This window comes from Pipra filicauda, unplaced genomic scaffold (assembly GCF_003945595.2).
Source record: "Pipra filicauda isolate LSUMZ 115617 unplaced genomic scaffold, ASM394559v2 scaffold45_size4122338_pilon, whole genome shotgun sequence".
In the NCBI taxonomy this organism is placed as follows: Eukaryota; Metazoa; Chordata; class Aves; order Passeriformes; family Pipridae; genus Pipra; species Pipra filicauda.
In genome coordinates, this window is record NW_024104598.1 from 3,781,832 (window position 1) to 3,806,537 (window position 24,706).

The window sequence follows — 24,706 nt, forward strand, 5'->3', positions numbered from 1 at the left end:
GGCCGGGGGCAGGCGGCGTGCGGGGACGGGCAGGGCGGACGGGCGGGAAGGAGGGCAGGGCGGGGCGGGCTGTGCAGCAGGGGCCGGAGGGGGAGCGGGGCCAGGCCGGCTGGGGGGCCAGGGAGGGCGGAGGACGGAGGGGCAGGAAGGAGGGCCGGGCGGGTCGGGCTGCCCGTGCGGGGCAGGGAGGGGGCGCAGGGGACGAGCGGGTTGGGGAGGGAGGGAGGGGGGGCTAGGGGGGAGAGGGAGGGTATGTTGGTTGTTGTGGGGTTGATTGTGTGTGGGGGTTAGGGTGTGATTAAGGGGGAGGTACGAGTAAGCGGGGGGACAAGTAAAAGAAAAGAAAAGAGTAAAAGAAAAGGGAAAAAGAAAAGCAAAGCAAAAGAGCCGCGGCAGAGCGAGGCCCCGCGGCGCTGCTGCTCCTCCGCGCACTGCCCGAGCAAATGAGAGCGGGGCCGAGTTCCGGCGCTTAAATACCCCCCGCCCCGACCCGCCCCCGCCCGTGCCCGCCCCGCGCACCTGGACGGGCCCCTCCCCTCGCACCTGTGCGGGCCCTGCCCCTGCCCCGGCCCCGCCCCGGCCCCGCCCCGCCCGCGCCCCTCAAAAGCGGCAGAGCCGCGCCTGCCCCGCTGTTGGGAAGGAAACTCGTCCCGGGATGCGGCGGGAGCGATCGGCGCTCAGGGGCTGCTCCCGGCGCTGCGCCGAGCCCGGGTCACTGAGCGGGGACGGCCCCGGAGAGCGAGGCTGGCGATGGAGCTCGGCATCGGGACCGGCACCGGAGGATCGAGGTCGGCTTGGGGCTGGGAGGGGGCTCGGCATCGGGACGGGCACCGGCACCGGGATCGCCGCCCGTGCCCCGGCGCCGCGGGCGGGAGGAGCCGCTCCGGGCCGGGCGCTGGGGCCGAGCCCGGCGGGGCCGCTCGGGCCGGGGCTCTGCCGGGGCCCGGCCGGGGCAGAACGGCGGCGCTTTCCTCGGGCAGACGCGGAGCCGGGGCTGGGACCGGCCGGGGCGCGGGGACACGCCGGGCCGGCCCCGGGACCCCCCGATCCCGCCGGGCCCGCAGCGCTGCCCGCGCCCCCCGCCACGTCGGAGCTCCCGCGCTCGGGCACCCCCGAGGCCACCGCAGCCCTCCCGGGGAGAACATCGCCCGCCTGCCCCTTCCCCGCGGCCCCGGCGGGTTCCCGCCCGCAGTGTCCCCCGGGAACGAGGGCTCTGGGGCCCACCGGGGCTCCGGCCGCGGGATCGCTCCAGCCGCGGGGACCTGGGGTCGTGCCAGGGCAGGGAAAAACGAGGGCAGCCCTTTCCTCGTTCCTCCCGTGCTCCGGGACCCCCAGCAGAGCTGCCTGTCTGTCCCCGTGTCCCTGGGTCTGTCCTCAGGCGGCCCCAGGAGCCGGCACTGACCGTGCCGCGGGTCGGGCACAGGCTGCTCCCAGCTCTGCCTGCGGAACTTCGGCAATTGCCTACAGCAGTTCTTTGCCCTCCCATCCCGAAGGGGCAGCTCATCTGACACCTGCCAGGTGACACCTGAGGCTCTCCTTCCTCTCCCTCACTTTCTCGGCAACTCGCACCCTCCCGGGGCAAACCCTCCGGTTTTTAAAAATCCCATTGAAACGTTTCATCTTTAATTGCAGACGGGGAAGGTCCTGCCTGGGAGGGAAACGGCTCCAGGAGAGGAAACCAAGAAACGCTCCAACCGGACGCTGCCGCGCGAGTCAAAGGACGGAAGGACCGCAGGGAAATCGAGTCAGGAAAGGCGCTTTTATTCAATCTCTGCAGCTCTCCCTCCTCTGCACGAGCCCTTCGCAGCCCCGGGCCGCAGGGAGCGCGGCCGGCTGGGCTGTGCCCGGCTGGGGACGGGCACCAATTCATCACTGCCCTGCTCAGGGAGGTGTTCCGGCCCCGTCCGGGATTCACCCAGCGGCTGCAAAGGTGCTCGTGCGACGTCCGAGCTCGTTTCCAGGGATAAAGGAGCCAAACGAGTCCGGAGGGATCCCTCGCTCCGAGGCAAAGGCGTCGGTCGAGTGTCGCTGCCTGGTCCCGCCTGCGGGGGGGCGTCTCCTCCAGGTGAGCCTTCGGAACCCAAAATGCCGGGGGGGCTCAGGTCGGGGCCGCTTTTCGGGCCCGGAGCTGGACGGAGCCCTCGGCGGCTCCTGCTTCCCGCCAGGAACGTTCTCGGGGCTCCCTGGGCAGAACCAGCTGGGCAGGGAACGCGGGCCGGGAGGAGGCCGGAGAGACAGACAGACAGACAGAGAGCGAGCCAGCCCTGCTTGGGGTTCCTATTGCCAGGGGAGGGATGAGCTGTGCCCTGGAGCTGTGCCCTACAGCCCCCGTGCGGTGGGCACGGAGAAAGGGCTGCCCGCGGCTCCTCAGCCGGGGGCTGCTCTGCACGGGCCCCCTGAGATGCCTCACCCCGGACACGCCCCAGCGCCAGCCCAGAAGCACCCAAAGAATCCAGGCGGCGGTCGGCACGGCGGGGCTGCAGAGCAGCGCGGGCAGCCATTCCCAGGGCCCACCTCCCAGAGCTCCCCCGCGCTCCCCACGCGTGTCCCGCCCGCCCCAAATCCCTGCCCTTCCAGCCGGAGCCCAGCAGCCAGCAGCAGCCTTAAAGCCGGGGCCATGTGCCCTCAGCGGCACTAAAGCCCGAGCCAGAGCCCTCGGAGATGCCTGAAAAGAAAAGGGGATGCTCGGAGAAAGTCGGGCTCGGAGGCAATTCGCAGTTTTTCGGGGATCCAACGGCAACCGCAGAGCCCGTGGACAGCTGGAACAGGTGGGGCAGAGCCGAGGTGCCCTGAAGGCAGGGATGTGCATCCCTTTGCTCGGGGAAAAGAACTCCCCGGGGCCGCTCCGAGGCTCCCAAGGGACAGCGGCTTCCCGGCCGGAGAGACGTCCTCGCCCGTGCTCAGGGGCTGCCTCGCCCCGGGCCGGGAGCGCGTCCGGCCCCCGCCTTCTCCTGGGCCAACACATCCCCTGGAGCCCGGCCCGGGGCGGAGAAGCGGCCCAATTCCAGCCAACTCGCTCAAGTCCCCCCAGGGACACCGGCGGGGCCGGGGCAGGAGGGTTACAAACAGCAAAGTCTGTGCAACAGCAACCTGTCCTTGTCCCGATCCCGCTCAGCAAACCTGGAACCGCGGCTGCTTCCCGGCAAACCCGGCCTTAAAGCGGCAGCTCTGCAGGGGAACAGCCGGGCTCCAGGAGGCACTGGGAGGCCGTTCCAGCAGGAATTCCCCATGGAATTGCGGGCTGGAGGTAGAATTCATCCAAACCTGCAGAGCTGAGACCGGAACCCAAACCTGGGCCCCCGCAGAGAACAATCTTTGTGCTGCCCTGTCGGCCAAAGCCGCTGCACTGAGAGATCTTGGCAGCCTGAGGGAGGGCATTCTCTGCATCCCAGCAACCAGCACCTCCCAAGGGGACAATCCAAGTCCCAACCAACTCCTTTTGCCTTTCCACAGGGACAGTGACCCTGATTTGGTCCTGCTCTCCCACGGTTCATTTTGGGGGATCCATTTGTGCTGGTTTATGTTCCACGACTCCACCCACAGCTGGAGGTTTGGGGCTGTGCTTCTCTACTCCCAGCAGGTTCCCTAAGGAGCCAGATACTCCAACAATCCCCTCGTTTGACTTTCTAGGTGAATTCCACACAAGCCAGTCCCTCATTCCCTATCCAGGCTGGAAGTGCTCGTGCCCTTGGCACAGTTGGCTCTGGCTGGGCAGGAACTGAGAGCAGGACACGGGGCAGAGTGGATCAGCTGCCCAGGGAACCTCCAGGAGATGAAGCTACTGGATCCTCATTCCAATCAAGGGAACACATTCTGTCTCTGGCAGAAGCCGGGAGCCAAAGCAGATCCCTCCTGGCCAGGCTGGGGGGCAGCAGTTGGATCCACTCTGGGGGAAAGCCCCTGTGCCTGCCAGGAGCTCTGACTCTGTTTGTCCTGCAAGTTCCTGATCAGTGTCAGGGCCACGGGGAGGGATTCGGAATCCTGAGAAACCCCAAATCCTACCACAGGATTCAATCAAAGGAAGAAAGCCATTCTTGTCATAAAAAGCTTAAAAACCTGTTAAAAATTCTAGGACAGCAATACTGGGATTCCCAGGATCCTTATTAGTGCTCTTGGTTCCATTTCAATGTATCTTTAGTCCCTCAGGGAGCAGCTTGGAGAACTTCCCCTGGGATTTGGAGGCTGAGCAGGGTTTGCTTTGGATTGCCTTACACCAACTGGGGCCAATGTGGTTAAACACACTTTCCTACACAAACAGTTGCTGTATCTCCTAGAAATTACCCCAAGGTTGCAGATAAAAATGTCACCTCTGTCCCTCCTAAGTTCTCCCAGGTTTTCCCAGCTGGGAGCTGCAAGGAGGCTGTGAATTCAAAGGCAGAAAGAGAAGATCTGTCAGCAAAAGGCACAAAGAAGGGGACAGGTTTCAGAAAACATGTCTGCAATCCAAGGAATAACTCTTTCCAGTTTCCCAGGGAGAAAAACAGGAACTCACAGCCACCAAGGCCTGACAGTCCCCTGCAGCCAGAGCTCAGCACACACCCAGAGAGCCAATTCCAGCATCTAGAAGAAAAAAAAGAACAAAGTGATTTATTTTGTTTTAAAGTTCCTTTAAGTAGTTCAAAGCAAAGCAAGCCCTGCTCTGGTTTCAGTTGGGTGAACAGTGAGTGCTGGGCACAGGGCACGTCATTAATGCCCAGGGGATGGGGCTTTGTGGGGGAGGGAAGAGCAGCTGATGGAGTTGCCCAGTGCAATTCCTGCCCCAGGACTGATGGCCCAGGACAAACCCTCTGGCAGGCAGTGGGTTTGTTCCCTCTCCTGGTCAGTGCCCAGTGTGTCCCTGTGGGCAGTGCCAGGCTGGGGACAGGCACACGGAGCTGGCAGCACTCTCTGCCCCAAACAGCCTCTTTCTCTGCATCTCCCCTACTGACTGCTTCACTTGATTCCAAAATGTTCCTTCTCTCTGCTGCACATTGCCACAGATTTGATCCCCACAATTCTCCCTACCTCTCCACATCTGATCACCTCATGTATACCTAAATATGTTCATGCTCTACCCTACAGACCACCTCAAGTTTACTCTCCAAACTTTCCCCACCTGATCACCACTGACTGTCTCCTTTTCACCTCCAAATATTCATTCTCGACCCTGAAGAGTTTCTCAAGTTTTACCTGTCCACTGATGACTGCCTTAGTTTGTCCCAAAATGTTCATTCTCTCTGCCAGACACTGCCACACATTTTACCCCCAGAACCTTCCCTGGGCCCGCTGTGGTGTCCACTCCTGATTGCCTCCTCTGCACCTCTCAGGATTCATTCTGGACCCTGGAGATTGCCTCAAAGATTTCCACCCGAAATGTGCCCGCCTGGCCACCACTGATTACCTCAGTTGACCTCATGATGTCCTTTCTCTCCCCTGGAGACAAACTCGTTCAATACCCCCAAAGTCTTAACTCAAAATATTCCTTCTCTGCCCTGGACATTACCTCAAGGTTTACCCCTATAATTTTCCCCAGATGTCCACAAATGTTTACCCCAGTTTACCTCAGGATGTACATTCTCTCTGCTACAGGTGACCTCAAAGTTTACAAACAGAATTTCCCTCCCTGCCAACCACTGAATTGATCATTCCAAAGGAAATTCTCCACAGATCAGAAGAAAATACCAATAACTTGTCCTCTGTGGAAAATTAACAACTTGAGGGGTTGGACATGTCCAGTGAGGGTTCAGGGTCTGGTGGGTCCTTTATGGCTGATCCCGACCGGCCCAGGCCAAACCCAACCACCCCCATGGCTGCTCCATCCCAGACCTGGGGCAACATTCAGACAGTCTGGAAACACTCCCCTTCCCTGCTACTCCCTCCTTCCTTACACATCCAGTGCCCAGGGAGCAAATGCCAACAGCAGGAGGAGAGAAAGGTGTCCCTCTGACTTACCCCCCCCACGGGCAGCACCAGGAGCCCCCAGCCCGGCCGGCGGGGCTGCAGCCTCTTGCCTTTGGCTGCTCCCAGCCCAGGGCACTTGGCAGAGCTGGGCTGGATCAGGGCTTTGGCCTGGCCTGGAAGAGAGGAGAACAAGGCAATTAAGGGCACTGGGCAAGTCAAAGGCTCCTGCCCTTCACCCTTCTGTTCAATTGCTCACTAGAGAGTTTGAGCCATGAAAAATCCAGGGGGGACACCAAATAAAATGGGACCTTCTCCAGCATTTTCATTCCTATCTACTTCAGGCACTAAAAGGAGGCTCACCTTTCTTACTGCATTCCTTACCCCATTGGAACAGAACCCTTTTCATTCCAAACCCCCCTTGTGAGTCAGTCCATCCTCTGCCATTGGACTTTGGACAAAGCAAGAGACACCTGGGATGCTGGAGCCCAGGAAATGAGGGAGAGAAACCTGACAGGGAAAGGTTTCAAGGCACTCCAGAACTCAGAAATATGTTCATGCCTTGCCAGCCCACCCCAATTCTGTGCCACCCACCTGAGCTGGGCAGGTGAGGCCAAGGCTCCCCTCCCTCCTGCCAATCACTGTCCCAGCACACGGATCCCCGGGCTGGGCAGCACTTGGGAAAACTTGGGAAAGGCAGAAGGGAAATGGCACTGCCTGTCAGAAAACGAGTGTCTGTGAACATCCCTTCTGCACCAATGGAATCCCATCCCTCTGCTCCAAGAAACCCAGGGCAGGCAGGTCTCTCCAGCCCAGGGAGAGCAGGAAGGAGAACTGCAGGAACACAGGCAGGCACGGGCAGCTCTTGGCACTGATTCCCTGCAGACCTCTCTGCACTTGGGGCTCTGGGCACTTCAGTTCTAAGGAATGGGGGAGCAGCAGCCCAGGAATGCCCCTCAAAACCAGGGGCCTGGGCAGCTGGAGATTAGAGGAGGGGAGTTGGGAGGGGAGACACAGAGAGAGAACAGGAACGGGGGTTGTTTGGGAACAGGCTGTGTGTCCAGCAGGGAGGGGAACTGGAAACACGGGAGGCTGGAGGAAGGCAGGGGGGGAGCACTGGCCTGCCTTGGATGGATCCTTTTCCCTTGGCTCAGGGGCCTCAGCTCCACCCTCTCTGGGAGCAGCAGGGCACTGCTGCAGGGGAAGAGTTCATTTAGGCACAAGGCAGTGATGCAGCCACGGGGGCAGGGGAAGAGGGGAGAGGAACTGACACCAAAGTGACACAATCACCACTGAAAGGGACTTTATTGAGCTGCAACACAAACACCTTCCCAGCAGGCCAGGGCAGGAGGTGCCCCCAGGACCACCAGCCCAGCAGCTGGGCTGGCAGGAACACCATCTTCTCAAGGGCTGGAGCCAGGGGCTGACAGTTGGGATCCAGCCTGGGGGGCTGGAGAGCACTCAGGCATCAGGGCCAAGTCCTGCCCCCTCACTGCACACAGTTCAGCCCCAGCAGCAGGGGCATTCTCTGCCTCTCCCTCCACTATTCTTTGGGACCCAACAGCTCAAGGCTGTGGAATTTTAGCTCCCTAAATGTTTTACACAGTTGAGCTTCACAAGAAATGGGACACTTGTCATTATTCCTCATGCCTCCAGGGCTGCACTTCCAGGCTCCTTTGGGCACGAGGAACCCTCCAGACTGCTCCAAACCTTCACAGGACACTTGCTCTTTTTGCCACAGCTGGACCAGCTCAGTGTCCCTGCAGAAAGAGAAGACAATGATCCTTTCTGAAACCAGAACCTCCCCCCCTTTGCTTTCCCATTCCAGGTTTGGTTCCCTACACAACTGAGGCCCTTCCAGGCCTTGCCAAGTGGCAGCCAAGGAATCCAACCCAAGAACCTGCCAGGGAGCAACATCTGTGCCACAGCACCATCATTCCAGGCCTCTCCCTGCCAACCCTCTGCTTTTCCCAACAGCTCCAGTGCCAAGGCACAAAGGCTCCTTTTGGGAGCACCACGAGCCATCTGCTCTGTAGCACTAGAATTCCATCTCCTGGGCAAGATGGGAGAAGCAGAAAAGATAACCAGGCCCTTACAGGTGAATTGCAGCTGCTCTTGGATGAAGAGATGCCCCCAAGAAAGGTACTGAGTCAACACCTCACCAAAGACAGAGGAAAACAAAGAGCCACACTCCTTCTGTTGTGTTAAGGACTGAGGAAGTTGGACCTGTGTCTGACCAGGACATGTGCAAACCAAATGCTGGGGACTGGAACACACACCTGGCACTCCTGCAGCTCTCACAGTCACATTCCAGAGAAAACAGCCAATTGGACCCTCCCTGCTCATTTCTTAATCCCAATCCCACACTTCTTTGGCACTTGGAGCACCACTTTTATCACCCAATTCCAGTCCATTAGAGAGCTCCATGTCTAGCAGGGACAGGGACCCCTGGGATACTCTCAGCAATGCCTGAATCCATGGCAGGGACCTTGCTTTGAGCTCCCCAGGGCTGGGCACCCCGAGGATCTCCCCGAAGAATCCTTTCGGTGCGCGCTGGAGTCCTCGGGGTGCCCCAACCCGGGGGGCACCCACAGCACTGTCCCTACAGGGGCCCAAGTTGGTCCTAAACTGCAGGGGGATCTTGCCTGTGTCCCAGACTGGTCCGGGGATCTGAGGCCCTTCCCGAGAAAATCTCGGTGCCGGCGTGAAGGGCCAGAGATCCCTTGGAGCCACGGGAGAGCAGGCACAGAGTCCCTCCTGGGGGCCAATTCTGCTGCCTGAAATCAGCTCTTCAAAGAAGCCTCTAACATTCAGCGGGTGAGTTTTAGAAGCCAGGCATTCCTTGCTTACAACACCCTGCCATGATCCCAGCCCCACGGGGGTCCTGGCAATCAGCTCCCAAAGGGCACACGGAGGGGTCTCCACTGCAGCTGATATGGCAGCATTACAGGAGGGTTCGTTTCCCTTCCCTGCATTGCTGTTTCACATTCAGGACATTTTCCAACACTTATCACCATACACACCTACCCTTAGAAGGTTTCCAAGGGCCTTCCCAGGTCTTATCTGTCTGGAGCCCTCAAAGTCCTCAGTGCCTGCCTCAGGAACCTCAACACAACTCACCTGCTTACACAGGAACTTGGTGCTGCTTGGCTGATGCCTCAGTTCCTTCTTCCTTCTTTCTTCACCTCCCTTGCTTGGTCCCTTTCAATCCCTTGGCTCAGCTCTCTGCACTTTCCAGGCTCCATCCCACTGCAAAAAGGATTAGCCCTTGTTACATCTCAACACTCAGATATCATTCCACCTTTTGCCTTGACACTGGGCCATCAGGCCAGGGTCTCCTTATTTAAAGCACAGTTTGACTCCTCAGTGACAACAACTGACAGCCCTGAATCCTAACACAGGCTGAGACACAAACACAGATGGGAACTCTGAAGGATCCACTTGGTTCTGCTCACCAATCAAAAGGAGCTTTCCTAACTCAAGAATAACAGACCCCAGGTCCTTTTTCTGCAAAAAGTGCTATAAATGTGACCCCCAAGACCTGCAAAGGCCCTTCCCACTTCACCTGCAGGGCTGGCAGTGCCACCACTGGACACGGCCCCAGTGGCTGGGCAGGAACGGAGGGGCTGGGGCGTCCAATCCATCGGCCCAGGCGGCACCAGGAGTTCCTGCAGTTCCTGAGGGGAGAGCCTCAAGCCAACAAAGGATTAGGAAGAGCATTTCAAACTTCAATATGTATATCCCCTGGAAGATGGGGAGTTGGACAAGGCCTACTGGGGCAACAAGGACACACTCAAGGCTATCTATTCAAAGGATCTACCAGCACTCAAAAGCTGTCACTGTCCTTCTGTCAGGGGGAACTCAGCAAACTCTCTTTGCCAAGAGCCTCCAGCAGGATTTCCAGCTTTTGGGGCTCTCTTTTAACCATTTTTCCCATCACTGTAGCTGGGACTGTCACCTGCCCTACAGGGGGAACAGCCCACAGAGTTCACTTGCAGGGATGCCATTAACTCAAAGTCCCTTGTCAGGGGGTCACTGCACACCTTGGCCTTTCTTTGCCCTCCCCACCAAAGATGCTTCCAACAGTTCTGACACATCTGGCACACCCAGAGCTCTCCTCAGGGAAGGCTTCAGCTGCTTAAAGGCTGCCCTTGCACCATCTAGCCAAGGCAGGAAATTCTTACAGGCTCTTGGAAAAGTTGTCATAACAGTCTTACCACACATCCAGAGGGAGCAATCCAGAGTCCAGCCCGTCCCACCATTCCCAGGGAGGCAGTTCATGGGCTGGCTGGGGCTCAGGGAGGAGTCACGGGGCTTCTCTGCTTCCTTCCCACTTTACAGATTTTCTCCTGCAAAAGCAAAGGTTTCTTGGCTTTCCTTGTTCAAGGAGATGCAGCAAAGGCCATCTTTGCAATCTAATCCTGGAAACCACTCCAGGTTGTCATTAAAAGGGGTTTCTCTCAGGTCCTGCACTAATCAATCCCCTTGGCCATTGGTTTCCTTGGCAGGTTCTGGCATTCACCTTCTACAAGGAAACCAGGAGGAGCAAATTCAGCTGTTCCTGCAACCAAACCAAGCTGCCATTCTGATTTTAAAGGATACTGGCTTGGCCTTACCAGGAGAGATCCCACATCAGGGGTAATACCTACAGGTTCTGCCCTCTTCCACTCTCCTGCAGTTCCACTGGCCCACACCTCAGGAACAACTGCAGCTGCCACTTCAGTCGGGGCCTTGCTGCTGACAGGAGTTATTCCCTGCACAACAAGAGCTGCTACTTGGACACATTGAGTTGCAGCAATTACAGTGTCAATAGCCCCAGTTTTCAATTGCATTTCTGCCTCAACTTTTCCACTCAATCTCTTCCTAGTACAGGTTTGGAAAACAGACAAACTCAGGAATTACCCAATGTTTTCCCAGTTTAACCCCTGTCACACCAATCACCTTAACAGTGCCAGTCCTTCATTCTCCCTCTATTTTGTTAAGGACTGAGGAAGTTGGACCTGTGTCTGAGCAGGACATGTGCAAACCAAATGCTGGGGACTGGAACACACACCTGGCACTCCTGCAGCTCTCACCATTACAGTCAAGAGGAAACAGCCAATTGGACCCTCACTGCTCATTTCTTAATCCCAATCCCACACTTCTTTGGCACTTGGAGCACCGCTTTTATCACCCAATTCCAGCCCATTAGAGAGCTCCATGTCTAGCAGGGACAGGGACCCCTGGGATACTCTCAGCAATGCCTGAATCCATGGCAGGGACCTTGCTTTGAGCTCCCCAGGGCCGGGCACCCCGAGGATCTCCCCGAAGAATCCTTTCGGTGCGCGCTGGAGTCCTCGGGGTGCCCCAACCCGGGGGGCACCCACAGCACTGTCCCTCCAGGGGGCCAAGTTGGTCCTAAACTGCAGGGGGATCTTGCCTGTGTCCCAGACTGGTCCGGGGATCTGAGGCCCTTCCCGAGAAAATCTCGGTGCCGGCGTGAAGGGCCAGAGATCCCTTGGAGCCACGGGAGAGCAGGCACAGAGTCCCTCCTGGGGGCAATTCTGCTGCCTGAAATCAGCTCTTCAAAGAAGCCTCTAACACTCAGCGGGTGAGTTTTAGAAGCCAGGCATTCCTGGCTTACAACACCCTGCCATGATCCCAGCCCCAGGGGTGTCCTGGCAATCAGTTCCCAAAGGGCACACGGAGGGGTCTCCACTGCAGCTGATGGGAGGGGTCACCATTACAGGAGGGGTCATTTTCCTTCCCTGCATTCCTGTTCCACATTCAGGACATTCCCAACACCTGTTACCATAAACACAAACCTTTATAAGGTCTCTGAGGGGCTCCATCGGGGGTCTCTGGTGGTCACCTGTGCCTGCAGCCCCCAAAGTTCTCAGTGACCACCTTAGCAACTTCAAGACAACTCACCTGATTGTAGAGGAACTTGGTGCTGCTTGGCTGCTGCCTCAGTTCCCTTCTTCATTCTTTCTTTACTTTGCTTGCTTAGTCCCTTTAAGTTCCTTGGCTCAGCTCCATGCACTTTCTAGGGAACATCCCACTGCAAAAACTACCAGTTCTTGGTACATCTCCAAACTCAGACATCAGGGAGCGAGGCAGAAATCAACTAATCCAGGGCACTGCCTCCAAATATTGGGAAAAAAACACCAGAATATTCCATGGCCTCCCTTGGAAAATTAACCCCAAACTGCTCAGACACAAACAATACCCTGCACACTACAACAATCTGGCACTGCTGGATCAACCCAGCCAAGTCAGTTGGGAAATGACACAAGGTCAACTTTCTTCCAAGTTTCAGTTATGATACAAAAATCAGGGAGATCACAGACTCCCCCATACAGTTCAAGTCTGAGGAGAGAAAGAAACCAAAGCCATCCCCAGGGCTGCAATAGCTCAGGCTCACAAAGAGACCCAGGGGCTTCAGGTTTCTGAGGGGCTTCACTGAGGGGCTTCCCAGGTCTGCTCTGTCTGGAGCCCTCAAAGTCCTCAGGGCCTGCCTCAGGAACCTCAACACAACTCACCTGCTTACACAGGAACTTGCTGCTGCTTGGCTGATGCCTCAGTTCCTTCTTCCTTCTTTCTTCACCTCCCTTGCTTGGTCCCTTTCAATCCCTTGGCTCAGCTCTCTGCACTTTCCAGGCTCCATCCCACTGCAAAAAGGATTAGCCCTTATTACATCTCAACACTCAGATATCATTCCACCTTTTGCCTTGACACTGGGCCATCAGGCCAGGGTCTCCTTATTTAAAGCACAGTTTGACTCCTCAGTGACAACAACTGACAGCCCTGAATCCTAACACAGGCTGAGACACAAACACGGATGGGAACTCTGAAGGATCCACTTGGTTCTGCTCACCAATCAAAAGCAGCTTTCCTAACTCAAGAATAACAGACCCCAGGTCCTTTTACTGCAACTTTACCTGCTATAAATGTGACCCACAAGACCTGCAAAGGCCCTTCCCACTTCCCCTGCAGGGCTGGCAGTGCCACCACTGGACACGGCCCCAGGGGCTGGGCAGGAACGGAGGGGCTGGGGCGTCCAATCCATCGGCCCAGGCGGCACCAGGAGTTCCTGCAGTTCCTGAGGGGAGAGCCTCAAGCCAACAAAGGATTAGGAAGAGCATTTCAAACTTCAATATGTATATCTCCTGGAAGATGGGGAGTTGGACAAGGCCTACTGGGGCAACAAGGACACACTCAAGGCTGTCTATTCAAAGGATCTACCAGCACTCAAAAGCTGTCACTGTCCTTCTGTCAGGGGGAGCTCAGCAAACTCTCTTTGCCAAGAGCCTCCAGCAGGATTTCCAGCTTTTGGGGCTCTCTTTTAACCATTTTTCCCATCACTGGAGCTGGGACTGTCACCTGCCCTACAGGGGGAACAGCCCACAGAGTTCACTTGCAGGGATGCCATTAACTCAAAGTCCCTTGTCAGGGGGGTCACTGCACACCTTGGCCTTTCTTTGCCCTCCCCACCAAAGATGCTGCCAACAGTTCTGACACATCTGGCACACCCAGAGCTCTCCTCAGGGAATGCTTCAGCTGCTTAAAGGCTGCCCTTGCACCATCTAGCCAAGGCAGCAAATTCTCAGATTTTCTCCTGCAAAAGCAAAGGTTTCTTGGCTTTCCTTGCTCAAGGAGATGCAGCCAAGGCCATCTTTGCAATCTAATACTGGAAACTACTCGAGGTGGTTCTTTAAGGGGGTTCTCTCAGGTCCTGCACTAATCAATCCCCTTGGCCATTGGTTTTCTTGGCAGGTTCTGGCATTCACCTTCTACAAGGAAACCAGGAGGAGCAAATTCAGCTGTTCCTGCAACCAATCCAAGCTGCCATTCTGATTTTAAAGGATACTGGCTTGGCCTTACCAGGAGAGATCCCACATCAGGGGTAATACCTACAGGTTCTGCCCTCTTCCACTCTCCTGCAGTTCCACAGGCCCACACCACAGGAACAACTGCAGCTGCCACTTCAGTCGGGGCCTTGCTGCTGACAGGAGTTATTCCCTGCACAACAAGAGCTGCTGCTTGGACACATTGAGTTTCAGCAATTACAGTTTCAATAGCCCCAGTTTTCAATTGCATTTCTGCCTCAACTTTTACACTCCATCTCTTCCTAGCACAGGTTTGGAAAACAGACAAACTCAGGAATTACCCAATGTTTTCCCAGTTTAACCCCTGTCACACCAATCACCTGAACACTGCCAGTCCTTCATTCTCCCTCTCTTGGGTTAAGGACTGAGGAAGTTGGACCTGTGTCTGAGCAGGACATGTGCAAACCAAATGCTGGGGACTGGAACACACACCTGGCACTCCTGCAGCTCTCACAGTCACATTCCAGAGAAAACAGCCAATTGGACCCTCACTGCTCATTTCTTAATCCCAATCCCACACTTCTTTGGCACTTGGAGCACCACTTTTATCACCCAATTGCAGCCCATTAGAGAGCTCCATGTCTAGCAGGGACAGGGACCCCGGGATACTCTCAGCAATGCCTGAATCCATGGCAGGGACCTTGCTTTGAGCTCCCCAGGGCCGGGCACCCCGAGGATCTCCCCGAAGAATCCTTTCGGTGCGCGCTGGAGTCCTCGGGGTGCCCCAACCCGGGGGGCACCCACAGCACTGTCCCTCCAGGGGGCCAAGTTGGTCCTAAACTGCAGGGGGATCTTGCCTGTGTCCCAGACTGGTCCGGGGATCTGAGGCCCTTCCCGAGAAAATCTCGGTGCCGGCGTGAAGGGCCAGAGATCCCTTGGAGCCACGGGAGAGCAGGCACAGAGTCCCTCCTGGGGGGCAATTCTGCTGCCTGAAATCAGCTCTTCAAAGAAGCCTCTAAGACTCAGCGGGTGAGTTTTAGAAGCCAGGCATTCCTTGCTTACAACACCCTGCCATGATCCCAGCCCCACGGGGGTCCTGGCAATCAGCCCCCAAAGGGCACACGGAGGGGTCTCCACTGCAGCTGATGGGAGGGGTCAGCATTACAGGAGGGTTCATTTTCCTTCCCTGCATTCCTGTTCTGCATTCAGGAAAATTCACAACACTTATCACCATACACACCTACCCTTAGAAGGTTTCCAGGGCCTTCCCAGGTCTTCTCTGTCTGGAGCCCTCAAAGTCCTCAGGGCCTGCCTCAGGAACCTCAACACAACTCACCTGCTTACACAGGAACTTGGTGCTGCTTGGCTGCTGCCTCACTTCCCTTCTTCCTTCTTTCTTCACCTCCCTTGCTTGGTCCCTTTCAATCCCTGGGCTCAGCTCTCTGCAGTTTCCAGGCTCCATCCCACTGCAAAAAGGATTAGCCCTTGTTACATCTCAACACTCACATATCATTCCCCCTTTTTTCTTCACATTGGGCCACTAGGCCAGTGTCTCCTTATTTAAAGCACAGTTTGACTCCTCAGTGACAACAACTGACAGCCCTGAATCCTAACACAGGCTGAGACACAAACACGGATGGGAACTCTGAAGGATCCACTTTGTTCTGCTCACCAATCAAAAGCAGCTTTCTTAACTCAAGAATAACAGACCCCAGGTCCTTTTTCTGCAACTTTACCTGCTATAAATGTGACCCACAAGACCTGCAAAGGCCCTTCCCACTTCCCCTGCAGGGCTGGCAGTGCCACCACTGGACACGGCCCCAGGGGCTGGGCAGGAACGGAGGGGCTGGGGCGTCCAATCCATCGGCCCAGGCGGCACCAGGAGTTCCTGCAGTTCCTGAGGGGAGAGCCTCAAGACAACAAAGGATTAGGAAGAGCATTTCAAACTTCAATATGTATATCTCCTGGAATATGGGGAGTTGGACAAGGCCTACTGGTGCAACAGGACACACTCAAGGCTGTCTATTAAAAGGATCTACCAGCACTCAAAAGCCATCACTGTCCTTCTGTCAGGGGGAACTTTGCCAAGAGCCTACAGCAGGATTTCCAGCTTTTGGGGCTCTCTTTTAACCATTTTTCCCATCACTGTAGCTGGGACTGTCACCTGCCCTGCAGGGGGAACAGCCCACAAAGTTCACTTGCAGGGATGCCATTAACTCAAAGTCCCTTCTCAGGGGGGTCACTGCACACCTTGGCCTTTCTTTGCCCTCCCCACCAAAGATGCTTCCAACAGTTCTGACACATCTGGCAGACCCAGAGCTCTCCTCAGGGAAGGCTTCAGCTGCTTAAAGGCTGCCCTTGCACCATCTAGCCAAGGCAGCAAATGCTTACAGGCTCTTGGAAAAGTTGTCATAACAGTCTTACCACACATCCAGAGGGAGCAATCCAGAGTCCAGCCCGTCCCACCATTCCCAAGAAGGCAGTTCATGGGCTGGCTGGGGCTCAGGGAGGAGTCACGGGGCTTCTCTTCTTCCTGCCCACTTTACAGATTTTCTCCTGCAAAAGCAAAGGTTTCTTGGCTTTCCTTGTTCAAGGAGATGCAGCAAAGGCCATCTTTGCAATCTCATACTGGAAACTACTCCAGGTTGTCATTTCAGGGGGCTCTCTCAGGTCCTGCACTAATCAATCCCCTTGGCCATTGGTTTCTTGGCAGGTTCTGGCATTCACCTTCTACAAGGAAACCAGGAGGAGCAAATTCAGCTGTTCCTGCAACCAATCCAAGCTGCCATTCTGATTTTAAAGAATACTGGCTTGGCCTTACCAGGAGAGATCCCACAGTAGGGGTAATTCCTACAGGTTCTGCCCTCTTCCACTCTCCTGCAGTTCCACTGGCCCACACCACAGGAACAACTGCAGCTGCCACTTCAGTCAGGACCTTGCTGCTGACAGGAGTTATTCCCTGCACAACAAGAGCTGCTGCTTGGACACATTGAGTTTCACCAATTACAGTTTCAATAGCTCCATCTTCCAGTTTCATTTCTGCCTTAAATTTTCCACTCAATCTCTTCCTAGCACAGGTTTGGGTGAGTTTGGCAAATAGAGAAACTGAGGAATCACCCAATGTTTTCCCGGTTTAACCCCTGACACACCAATCACCTGAACACTGCCAGTCCTTCATTCTCCCTCTATTGTGTTAAGGACTGAGGAAGTTAGACCTGTGTCTGAGCAGGACATGTGCAAACCAAATGCTGGGGACTGGAACACACACCTGGCACTCCTGCAGCTCTCACAGTCACATTGCAGAGAAAACAGCCAATTGGACCATCATTGCTCATTTCTTCTCTGCCACAGCAACATCATTCCAGGCGAACCCCCCAAATTCTCCCAACAGCTCAAGGGGCACCAGAACTTGCCCTGAAGACACAAAGGCTTTTTTTGGGACCACCACGAGCCATCTAGACTCTAGCACTGGAATTCCATCTCCTGGACAAGCTGGGAGAAGCAGGGAAGAAAACCAGAACCTTCCAGGTCAATTGGGGGCACCTCTTCATCCAAGAGCAGCTCCAATAAAGGTATTGAGTCAACACCTCACCAAAGACACAGGAAAACAAGTGCCAACACCTCGACAATCACTCCAGTTTTCAACTGATAAAGCAACACTAAAGAAAAGCTTTTCAGACATTGGGAAGAGTCCATCCCACTTTAACCAGTTTGTGGGACTCGTTCCCAGCCTCCTGAGGTTCATTTCCCACCTCACTGGGGGCTGCAGTACACCTGGTTCTACACACACACACAGGGAGCTGCTGCTCCTGCATTCCAGTCTCCTGCTTCTCCTTGCAACTCCTCCAGCTGTTTGCCCAGCTCTCCAGTGCCCATTCCTTTGCCCACTGCACTTGGTCACAGCCCCAGGGCTCCCAGGGCCACCCTGGGCTCTCCCCTGCCCTGACACTCAGGGACCTTTCCCAGCCTGACTCCATCCAGCACTGACCCAGCTGCTGCACCTGCAATTCTCCTGCTCCTGCCCTCCCTCTGCCTGCAGAACACCCCTGCCAGCTCCTGCACCCCACCTCTTACCTCCCAGACAACAGGAGCTGCATCCTCCTGGATCCTCCAGATGGATGCTGCTGGCTCTGGGCAGCTCCCACCCTTCAGCAGGGGATGCCAAAGGCAGCTCTGGGGACTGTCCCGAGGGCAGGGACACCCACTGTGGCTCACACCAACACTCAGCCATCTCAGGCCTGGGCTCTTCTGCCTGCAGGGTAACAAACAGCCAAGCAGGGACACTGGAACACTGAAAGGACACAGGGACAACACACTCAGGAGCCTGGGACACCACAGCCCCCAAACCTGCCCAGGCTCCAGCTGCTGCACAGACCTGTGGCCACACAGGACCCAAACCCACCCCCAGCACAGACAACCCTGGGCAGGTCAAGCTGCTCATTCCCAACCACAACCAAACATCCAGTGCCACTGTCTGTCAGTCCCTGCTCCCAGCAATCAATCATCTTTGTCATTTGCTTTCTCTACAGGTCCTTGCATTCACCTTCTACTATCAAACCATGAGGAGCAAACTCGGCTCTTACCTGGAACCAATCCAGCTTGGCTTCCTAATTTTAAAGGATACTGACTTTGCCTTATCAGTACAGATTCTGGCTTAGGGGTAATTCCTACAGGATCTGCCCTCTTCCACTCTCCTGGAGTTCCACTGGCCCACACCACAGGAACAACTGCAGCTGCCACTTCAGTCGGGGCCTTGCTGCTGACAGGAGTTATTCCCTGCACAACAAGAGCTCCTGCTTGGACACATTGAGTTTCACCAATTACAGTTTCAATAGCCCCAGTTTTCAATTGCATTTCTGCCTCAACTTTTATACTCCATCTCTTCCTAGCACAGGTTTGGCTGTGTTTGGCAAATAGAGAAACTGAGGAATCACCCAATGTTTTCCCAGTTTAACCCCTGTCACACCAATCACCTGAACACTGCCAGTCCTTCATTCTCCCTCTCTTGTGTTAAGGACTGAGGAAGTTGGACCTGTGTCTGAGCAGGACAGGTGCAAACCAAATGCTGGGGACTGGAACACACACCTGGCACTCCTGCAGCTCTCACAGTCACATTCCAGAGAAAACAGCCAATTGGACCCTCACTGCTCATTTCTTAATCCCAATCCCACACTTCTTTGGCACTTGGAGCACCACTTTTATCACCCAATTGCAGCCCATTAGAGAGCTCCATGTCTAGCAGGGACAGGGACCCCTGGGATACTCTCAGCAATGCCTGAATCCATGGCAGGGACCTTGCTTTGAGCTCCCCAGGGCCGGGCACCCCGAGGATCTCCCCGAAGAATCCTTTCGGTGCGCGCTGGAGTCCTCGGGGTGCCCCAACCCGGGGGGCACCCACAGCACTGTCCCTACAGGGGGCCAAGTTGGTCCTAAACTGCAGGGGGATCTTGCCTGTGTCCCAGACTGGTCCGGGGATCTGAGGCCCTTCCCGAGAAAATCTCGGTGCCGGCGTGAAGGGCCAGAGATCCCTTGGAGCCACGGGAGAGCAGGCACAGAGTCCCTCCTGGGGGCCAATTCTGCTGCCTGAAATCAGCTCTTCAGAGAAACCTCTAAGACTCAGCGGGTGAGTTTTAGAAGCCAGGCATTCCTGGCTTACAACACCCTGCCATGATCCCAGCCCCAGGGGTGTCCTGACAATCAGCTCCCAAAGGGCACACGGAGGGGTCTCCACTGCAGCTGATGGGAGGGGTCAGCATTACAGGAGGGTTCACTTTCCTTCTCTGCATTCCTGTTCCACTTTCAAGACATTCCCAACACCTGTTACCATATACACAAAGCTTTGTAAATCTACGAAAGGCTCAATCAGGGGTCTCTGGTGGTCCCCTGTGCCTGCAGCCCCCAAAGTTCTCAGTGACCACCTTAGCAACTTCAACACAACTCACTTGGTTGTGGAGGAATTTGGTGCTGCTTGGCTGCTGCCTCAGTTCCCTTCTTCTTTCTTTCTTGACTTTGCTTGCTCAGTCCCTTTAACTTCCTTGGCTCAGCTCCATGCAGTTTCTAGGGAACATCCCACTGCAAAAACTACCAGTTCTTGGTACATCTCCAAACTCAGACATCAGGGAGCGAGGCAGAAATCAACTAATTCAGGGCACTGCCTACAAATATTGGGACAAAAATACCAGAACATTCCATGGCCTCCCTTGGCAAATCAACCCCAAACTGCTCAGACACAAACAATACCCTGCACACTACAACAATCTGGCACTGCTGGTTCAACCCGGCCAAGTCAGTTGGGAAATGACACAAGGTCAACTTTCTTCCAAGTTTCAGTTATGATACAAAAATCAGGGAGATCACAGACTCCCCCCTACAGTTCAACTCTGAGGAGAGAAAGAAACCAAAGCCATCCCCAGGGCTGCAATAGCTCAGGCTCACAAAGAGACCCAGGGGCTTCAGGTTTCTGAGGGGCTTCACTGAGGGGCTTCCCAGGTCTGCTCTGTCTGGAGCCCTCCAAGTCCTCAGGGCCTGCCTCAGGAACCTCAACACAACTCACCTGCTTACACAGGAACTTGCTGCTGCTTGGCTGATGCCTCAGTTCCTTCTTCCTTCTTTCTTCACCTCCCTTGCTTGGTCCCTTTCAATCCCTTGGCTCAGCTCTCTGCACTTTCCAGGCTCCATCCCACTGCAAAAAGGATTAGCCCTTGTTACATCTCAACACTCAGATATCATTCCACCTTTTTTCCCTTCACATTGGGCCACTAGGCCAGTGTCTCCTTATTTAAAGCACAGTTTGACTCCTCAGTGACAACAACTGACAGCCCTGAATCCTAACACAGGCTGAGACACAAACACGGATGGGAACTCTGAAGGATCCACTTTGTTCTGCTCACCAATCAAAAGCAGCTTTCTTAACTCAAGAATAACAGACCCCAGGTCCTTTTTCTGCAACTTTACCTGCTATAAATGTGATCAAACAGACCTGCAAAGGCCCTTCCCACTTCCCCTGCAGGGCTGGCAGTGCCACCACTGGACACGGCCCCAGGGGCTGGGCAGGAACGGAGGGGCTGGGGCGTCCAATCCATCGGCCCAGGCGGCACCAGGAGTTCCTGCAGTTCCTGAGGGGAGAGCCTCAAGCCAACAAAGGATTAGGAAGAGCATTTCAAACTTTAATATGTATATCCCCTGGAAGATGGGGAGTTGGACAAGGCCTACTGGGGCAACAAGGACACACTCAAGGCTATCTATTCAAAGGATCTACCAGCACTCAAAAGCCATCACTGTCCTTCTGTCAGGGGGAACTCAGCAAACTCTCTTTGCCAAGAGCCTCCAGCAGGATTTCCAGCTTTTGGGGCTCCCTTTTAACTATTTTTCCCATCACTGTAGCTGGGACTGTCACCTGCCCTGCAGGGGGAACAGCCCACAAAGTTCACTTGCAGGGATGCCATTAACTCAAAGTCCCTTCTCAGGGGGTCACTGCACACCTTGGCCTTTCTTTGCCCTCCCCACCAAAGATGCTTCCAACAGTTCTGACACATCTGGCAGACCCAGAGCTCTCCTCAGGGAAGGCTTCAGCTGCTTAAAGGCTGCCCTTGCACCATCTAGCCAAGGCAGCAAACTCTTACAGGCTGTTGGAAAAGTTGCCATAACAGTCTTACCACAAATCCAGAGGGAGCAATCCAGAGTCCAGCCCGTCCCACCATTCCCAGGAAGGCAGTTCAGGGGCTGGCTGGGGCTCAGGGAGGAGTCACGGGGCTTCTCTTCTTCCTGCCCACTTGCCCCAGTTTCTCCTGCAAAGGCAAAGGTTTCTTGGCTTTCCTTGTTCAAGGAGATGCAGCAAAGGCCATCTTTGCAATCTAATCCTGGAAACCACTCCAGGTTGTCATTTCAGGGGGTTCTCTCAGGTCCTGCACTAATCAATCCCCTTGGCCATTGGTTTCCTTGGCAGGTTCTGGCATTCACCTTCTACAAGCAAACCAGGAGGAGCAAATTCAGCTGTTCCTGCAACCAATCCAAGCTGCCATTCTGATTTTAAAGGATACTGGCTTGGCCTTACCAGGAGAGATCCCACATCAGGGGTAATACCTACAGGTTCTGCCCTCTTCCACTCTCCTGCAGTTCCACTGGCCCACACCACAGGAACAGCTGCAGCTGCCACTTCAGTCGGGGCCTTGCTGCTGACAGGAGTTATTCCCTGCACAACAAGAGCTGCTGCTTGGACACATTGAGTTGCAGCAATTACAGTTTCAATATTCCCATTTTCAATTTCATTTTTGCCTCAACTTTTCCAATCTTTTCCTAGCACAGGTTTGGGTGAGTTTGGTAAATAGAGCAATGAGGAATTGCCCAGTGTTTTCCCAGTTTAACCCCTGACACACCAATCACCTGAACACTGCCAGTCCTTCATTCTCCCTCTCTTGGTTAAGGACTGAGGAAGTTGGACCTGTGTCTGAGCAGGACATGTGCAAACCAAATGCTGGGGACTGGAACACACACCTGGCACTCCTGCAGCTCTCACAGTCACATTCCAGAGAAAACAGCCAATTGGACCCTCACTGCTCATTTCTTAATCCCAATCCCACACTTCTTTGGCACTTGGAGCACCACTTTTATCACCCAATTCCAGCCCATTAGAGAGCTCCATGTCTAGCAGGGACAGGGACCCCTGGGATACTCTCAGCAATGCCTGAATCCATGGCAGGGACCTTGCTTTGAGCTCCCCAGGGCCGGGCACCCCGAGGATCTCCCCGAAGAATCCTTTCGGTGCGCGCTGGAGTCCTCGGGGTGCCCCAACCCGGGGGGCACCCACAGCACTGTCCCTCCAGGGGGCCAAGTTGGTCCTAAACTGCAGGGGGATCTTGCCTGTGTCCCAGACTGGTCCAGGGATCTGAGGCCCTTCCCGAGAAAATCTCGGTGCCGGCGTGAAGGGCCAGAGATCCCTTGGAGCCACGGGAGAGCAGGCACAGAGTCCCTCCTGGGGGCCAATTCTGCTGCCTGAAATCAGCTCTTCAGAAAAGCCTCTAACACTCAGCTGGTGAGTTTTAGAAGCCAGGTATTCCTACACACTGTAAGATATTTTAAGAGCTTACTGACTGAAAACACATAAGGCTTTTATCATGGACTGAACTTTTACCATCTGAACTTTCACAGACACCTCTTTTCCCCTTTCAGTACAAAATTATTTTCATAGTATCATTTAATAAGAAGTGCCCAGGAACCCCAGACCATGCTTTCCAGAACAGAAAATAAACAGAGGGAAGGACAAGTGTAACACACTCCAGAACAGACCTGACTTCAGTTTTACTCATTGTGTTCAAAGACAGCGGACAAAAACTTCAGCAGGAGAGTGCTGGCACATTCCCAATGCTATCTTGAAAGTCCATCCTACAGCTGCAGTAGGCAAGTTGGAGTCATAGAAGTCCCTTGTTCCTGCAGATGCCTGGGGATCCTCTCCATCCGCCTCGTGCTCTCCCAACAGGAGAAAGGGGGACCTCAGGGACACGGTGGCACTCGACATCCTGCTGAGAGAGCAAGGAAACCTTTTTTTACTAGAGAGCACAGCAACCCCCCTGTCCTTGCAAACTGCCTCCCTGCCAACAAGGAACCAGTTCTCCTGGACATTTCTCCAACACTCACGGTCTTTTGAAGCTGCTCTCGTGGCACCAAACCTGCTCGGGGTCTCTCCCAGCTGTTGGCTCTCCGTGGAGTTAACAGGCACACACTCCATTCCCTCCTCCCCCAGCCAAACCCAATTCTCACCGGCAGGACGGGCCCTGCCCTTACCTGTCCAAGCTCCCAGCTCGGCACAGCCGTGGGGACAGAGCAGCTTCCCAAGGCAGCTCCCGCCCGGCAGGAAGCACAACTCGCCACACTCCACCAGCCGCTGGGCACGGACCTGAGCTGAGCCCCAGGGAGGGCACGGCTGGACAGAGAAGGAGCAAAGAGCATTAATGCAGCACCGAGAAACTAAGTGAGACCAGTCTTTGCCTCCTAACCCTGCACGGGGAAAGACTTTGGGATTCCGAAGCAAACCCTGAGACACCCAGAGAGCAACAGCCCCGCAGCCCTGCCACGGCTCCCCCGGGGTTACCCGGCAGGTAACGGGCTTACCCGGCCCCCGCTGCCCAGCACAACGCGCCCCTAAACGCCTCCCGGCTCCCCCGGTCACAAACCCAGCGGCCAAGGCGCTCTCCCCTCCGCAGCCCGGGCAGCAGCGGGGCCGCACCCTCAGCCCTCACACACAACCGCCCGCACCCGCCCCGCCGGCCCTTTATACCGCGGGCCGGCAGCGCTGCCCAATCAGCGCTCGAGCGCCGCCGCCCAATCCCAGCCCGCCCGGCCCTGCGGCCCCGCCCCGCCCGCTCAGCCCGGCCCCGCCCCTCGGCGCGGCCCCGCCCCCCGTTCCCTCCGCGCGGCTCCCGCCGCCGCCGCCGCCGCAGCCCCGGCGGGCGCTGCTGGGGCCGGGGAAGGGCGGGTGGGAGCTCCGCGGTCACGGCCCGGCCGGGAGCTCTCCCGGGACAAGGGGAGCGGGGCCTGCGGGGACAGCGGCATTCTTGGGGGCGGGCCGGGCGGGGCCGGGGGGCGGGGCCGGAGCGAGCCGGGGGCGGGTCGAGGGGCGGGACTGGGCGGGACGGGGGCGGGACTGGGGCGGGACTGGGCGGGTCGAGGGGCGGGGCCGGCGCGGTCCCGCGGCGCTTCGCTCTGTGCTCTGGGGCTGTTCCGGGCGGGTTTTGGGGGCGGGTTTTGGGGCACTGCGCACACCCTACCCTGGTCACAGCCCCACCCCAGCTCGCTGCACTCCCCGTACCCCTTGCTCAGCTCCGCGGGGATTTCTGCCTTCTCTGAAGGTGACAAACGTCTGCAAAGCGAGTCTGGAAGCCGCTCCCAGTCTTTTCTGCCCAGCACCGCGGTGGTCGACAAGGAAACCCGAAAAACAGGAAAAAAAACCCCCAAAACCGCACAGTGCCAACCCCCAGCTCCTCCCGCTAAGCCCAGGCACTCCCCCTGGAGCAATCTTGGATGTT

The 24,706-nt window shown here is 56.1% G+C and overlaps 1 protein-coding gene and 2 long non-coding RNA genes across 15 annotated transcripts; 1 reads left to right on the forward strand and 2 right to left on the reverse strand.

Moving 5' to 3' along the window:
* Positions 1-572: 572 nt before the first annotated feature.
* LOC113982145 (collagen alpha-2(I) chain-like) lies at positions 573-5,432 on the forward strand. Of its 8 annotated transcripts, none has more exons than XR_005565341.1 (4): positions 642-1,518; positions 1,633-2,065; positions 2,578-3,549; positions 3,631-4,575. XR_005565341.1 is itself a non-coding variant. In XM_039386028.1 (4 exons), the coding sequence occupies exons 1-4, from the start codon at positions 656-658 to the stop codon at positions 2,667-2,669; spliced, it is 753 nt and encodes a 250-aa protein (XP_039241962.1). In that variant the 5' UTR covers positions 642-655; the 3' UTR covers positions 2,670-4,575. The 8 variants fall into 8 exon arrangements, 6 of the variants coding, with proteins under 6 accessions (XP_039241959.1, XP_039241963.1, XP_039241962.1 ...); XR_005565342.1 differs by having other exon boundaries at positions 2,578-2,768; positions 4,465-4,575; XM_039386028.1 differs by having other exon boundaries at positions 642-788; positions 1,424-1,518; positions 2,578-4,575.
* A 588-nt stretch (positions 5,433-6,020) lies between these two features.
* On the reverse strand, positions 6,021-23,944 carry LOC113986351. Of its 6 annotated transcripts, XR_005565324.1 has the most exons (6): positions 23,855-23,944; positions 23,466-23,604; positions 22,971-23,203; positions 17,760-17,937; positions 6,472-7,637; positions 6,021-6,053 (listed from the first exon to the last, which is right to left on the reverse strand). It is a non-coding gene; the product is annotated as an uncharacterized LOC113986351 (long non-coding RNA). The 6 variants fall into 6 exon arrangements; XR_005565325.1 differs by lacking the exons at positions 6,021-6,053; positions 6,472-7,637 and adding an exon at positions 17,316-17,330 and having other exon boundaries at positions 23,855-23,943; XR_003540146.2 differs by lacking the exons at positions 6,021-6,053; positions 6,472-7,637; positions 17,760-17,937 and adding an exon at positions 21,378-21,472 and having other exon boundaries at positions 23,855-23,943.
* On the reverse strand, positions 18,446-20,738 carry LOC113995537. The gene is made up of 4 exons (XR_005565327.1): positions 20,640-20,738; positions 20,239-20,367; positions 19,628-19,757; positions 18,446-18,461 (listed from the first exon to the last, which is right to left on the reverse strand). It is a non-coding gene; the product is annotated as an uncharacterized LOC113995537 (long non-coding RNA).
* Positions 23,945-24,706: the final 762 nt, after the last annotated feature.